The sequence below is a fragment of the Sphaeroforma arctica genome (assembly GCF_001186125.1).
Source record: "Sphaeroforma arctica JP610 unplaced genomic scaffold supercont1.48, whole genome shotgun sequence".
NCBI lineage: Eukaryota > Ichthyosporea > Ichthyophonida > Sphaeroforma > Sphaeroforma arctica.
The window spans coordinates 56,240-60,375 of NW_014040510.1; the positions used below are offsets into that span (position 1 = coordinate 56,240).

General features: G+C 38.2%; 1 protein-coding gene across 1 annotated transcript in view; it reads left to right on the forward strand.

Moving 5' to 3' along the window:
• The first annotated feature begins 3,112 nt into the window (after positions 1 to 3,112).
• The window catches only part of SARC_01239 (hypothetical protein), a 4,248-nt gene continuing 3,224 nt past the window's right edge, over positions 3,113 to 4,136 (forward strand). Inside the window, exon 1 of the mRNA XM_014305037.1 lies at positions 3,113 to 3,697. Within this exon, the coding sequence (XP_014160512.1) occupies positions 3,344 to 3,697 (354 nt within the window). The 5' untranslated portion in view covers positions 3,113 to 3,343. The remainder of the gene's footprint in view (positions 3,698 to 4,136) is intronic.

The following is a 4,136-nucleotide window of genomic DNA, read 5'->3' on the forward strand; positions in this document are numbered from 1 at the left end:
AATATGAAAATAAACACATAATTGCATTTGTATACAGTAAATAATTATAGATACAAATATCACAGATATGAATATAAAATTGCATTTGTATACAATATGTAGTTGCTTTTGCGTGCAGTATATAATCCTATATTAAATATCAGATATATGTTACATATGTATATGATCGCCAAGCCGAAGACACACACATATATATATATATATACGGAAGAACGCCCTTAAGCGACGATATACATAACATATGTGTGTGCAGACAATAATCGAACTAAAATAATGTGCACGTCAAAATAATTTATACATAAAATAAACACACACACATATAATGCAGCACATACCTACACATGCACAATAGACAGTGATATCCTTAAATGGACTTAATATTGCCACCAACATATGTACACGCACAAGGGTACACGGAGGTAAATAAATGTCTGTTTACATATTAGTATATAGAAACGATTAAACAATCTTAAATACACACCATCATTGAACTACATACGCGCCTCTAGTAAACCACATACAAAATCAAATGTCATATTCATGTGTACATACAAGCGTAATTCAGGAGTACCATAAGTTTGTAAAACAAAAAAAAAGATGCACATAATAGGTCTAATAATACAAACATGCTCGTGTAGAGGACATAACTCCACACAGCCACATGCAGGCGCAAACTATAAATTTATACATGCGTATGTGGTAGAATAGGCAGTCATCCCACAAGATAAGCGCACACGTACACCAAAGTACAGTTCAAATATAGAGTATACACATTTGTAAGAATATACATGTGCTTTTATACATTGAGCTACTCAAGAGATGTTTCAAAATAGCATATAGAGTATACACATATGTAAGAATATACATGTGCTTCTATACATTGAACTACTCAAGAGATGGTTCAAAATAGCAGGTCTAAATACTCTTGTACGAAACCCTTACACAAACGGGCATGAATAGTCATGAACTCACGCTTTGTAAGAACACTCACATTATATACAATTATACAGTGGAACGCATCCATATGCAGGCAAACATGTAACCCACCTGCGCGCTCACACACACTGAGTCAAAGTCTCGATATACAAGTGTACAAAATAGACACATAGACGAAAAACATAGACAGACGGAGATATAGGTATACATCAAGACCTGGAAATAAAAGGTATACATGAGGATACAAAAAGAATACGACGACATGCGCACATAGACAGACTCAAAATATCACGGAAACAGACGCACATACACCAGGCACACATACCAGGCGAGATTTCCACTACGAACGCTAACAAATATGGTTACCTCATAGTTTTAGTACATTTAGCTATTGCGGACTTGAACCAACAATGTGTCAAATAATTCATCTTGAAACCTCGATTTAGCACGACATACTGGACAGCTTATTGCCAGAGTTTTGCGTATAAACATCGAGATATGTGCGTATCTCCGTATCACAGTATCTCACCAACCTTATCACGAGGATGTAAATATGATAACAACGAATACTTCAAAAATCGCCTGGTGGCATGATGATTGTTTACTCAATGAGACTCGTGACGTAAGATTGCAAAGAAGTTAGGAACATATGATTGGCTGTAGCGCGGATTCCGACTCTACGTGATAATACCTCAACTACTACCTAAAAGATAGGACATTTTGTCCAATTCTCAAACCAATGACCTTTAGCACCTCATTAAGGCTTCCTGTTTTACTCCTATCAGAAGCCACAGCTCTACCTCGGGATCAATGAATATCCAGTCCTTTTTAACCGTTGAATGCACCAATAGGAGTCCAGCACTTCGCCGTTGGTTTCGTAAAGAGTTTTGAATCCTTCTTCACGATTGTATTTATTATGAGCTTTCTAATAGATACCGGATACGGGAAATCGATATTTCGAGATTACTCATTTCAATGATTCTATGGCGCTCTGCGAACTATAGTATTTACGGCAATAACAATACACTCAGATATACGGCTCACAATTCACGTATACACAGCCGATTATATAAGGTTAATCATGTACGTAGAATCTGCCACACTATATACAACGAGACTAAACCTACCAATCAACATGGACGGCTACTACACATCTTCATCATCACTAGAATCCAATATGGACTGTGAATTCGACGAATTAGTCAATATGATGGGTAATACAAACGTGGACCCTCAGGCATATATGACAAATCAATACGTGCAGTGGCAGTCACAACAAGCAAATCAAATGATTCAAAATCCAAACGCTCAGTTCCAAAGCGAGGTCGTACCAGAACACCGGTTCATGACATCGTCAGTATCATACCAATGAAGTTGCACGGTGGAAGTATTCATCTGCTTGTGTGCGTTGTACGCCTATAACAATGAGAATTGGCCAAAGTACCGATTCTTTGGGGAACCAGTCGATATCGCGATTGAGACCACTTCCGCGAATTATAACGCCTTGCTCCTAAGGAAGACTAGTTTTTACAATGAGCTCGGTAGCCTATTTTCACGGCCGTTTTACCTAGTTAGTGCTACTTAACTGGCCAGAAACCACTACCTAATATGAGTTACCACTGTCAATGTTTGCAGCCACGGCTATTATGAAAACAACTGGTCCCTATCAGGGGAGGTCACAGATTCTACAAGGGCAATCGCTATCTACCTCGAGTCAGCTAGAGCAGGATCTATAGTGCTACGAACTCCAGCTCTAGTGAACAGTACATATGCGCTCCTATTAAAGGGCGAATATGCTGCACAATAAATATAAAGTTATTATTAAATCATCTATTTCGTGCCTTTCGATCACCCATTTCTATCAACACGAGCGGTGTGTGATAACTATAGTACTTGAGAGTCTTAACTGAAAAAGTATAAACTTCAGAGGAAATATTCTTAGTTCTACTATACGTAAACTAATAGAATACGGGATAAGTCGGTTAGAACTGAGCAGTGGTTGCTTTTGTAACAATATTATATACATACGGTTATAACAATGGCCTGCGGCGTGCATGTTTTTAAACAGACTAACAAGGCCTAATATCGCCAAGACAATGACTATGCACGAGATTTTAAATAGCAGATGTTATACCTATGTACAGTACATAAAAATTACAAAAAAATAATATTTTAAGGGAGCCAGAGCACCACATTGTTTTTATATATTTATATTTTTTTTGGGTGGTGGATCGACGAGTCAATTCGAGAGGATCATGCGCGTGTTGAAAAAAAAAGAAGTAAATACAACACAACGAGAGAGAATAAAAATAAGTGTAAACACATATTATTACACAGGCGGTACAGCTACATACAAGTAACAGCTACATACATACAAGCGCACGTTGCTTGCGAACAATCGTCTGATATGCTTAGATCCGTAATTGGTGCTTCCGCACTCAGGAGGTCCCTCAGGACCTCCCCCAAATGCATATACCGTGGGCTGAGCTTATTCACCAATCCAACATATAGTGAACCACGCTCGCTAGCGCAAACGCGCGCGCACACACATAGTCGCACTTCATTAAGTCTGAGGTCGTGTCCACAGCAATCAATAGTTGTCGGTTTCTGTAAACGTTCAGTACAGACCGAGGCTGAAGTTGAAGAGAAAGATGTGCCAGCGAAGCAGTCTAAAAAGCCTGCATCCCCACCGGAAAAAAAGGCAACTGCTGCCACAGCAACGGAAGATATACAGAAAGCGATTAAGGAAACGGCTCCAGACGTGAGTACTGTTTGATTACGATATATGTTTTTCTATTCTGTGCCCAGCATTCGTTCTTATTTGAATGGTGCGTTTGCTGCATCCATACAAAGATAGAAAAGGATGTGCGTACTATTCCGATGAACGAACGTGCAAAAGTTAAGCCTTGGCCAGTTACACAGACCAGCGGAGACACTAACTGTACGGCTACACACGAAAGTGCCTGTACAAAAAAATTGATACTAGTACATATCTTTACGAGTGTGTCTCTTGCATATATTACCTATAGATATATATATTACACACTCACATACACACACACACACACACACACACACACACACACTACACTCATATATATATATATATATATATATATTATATATATATATATATATATATATATATAAATATATATAAATACACACACACACAAACACACACACAAACACACAGACAC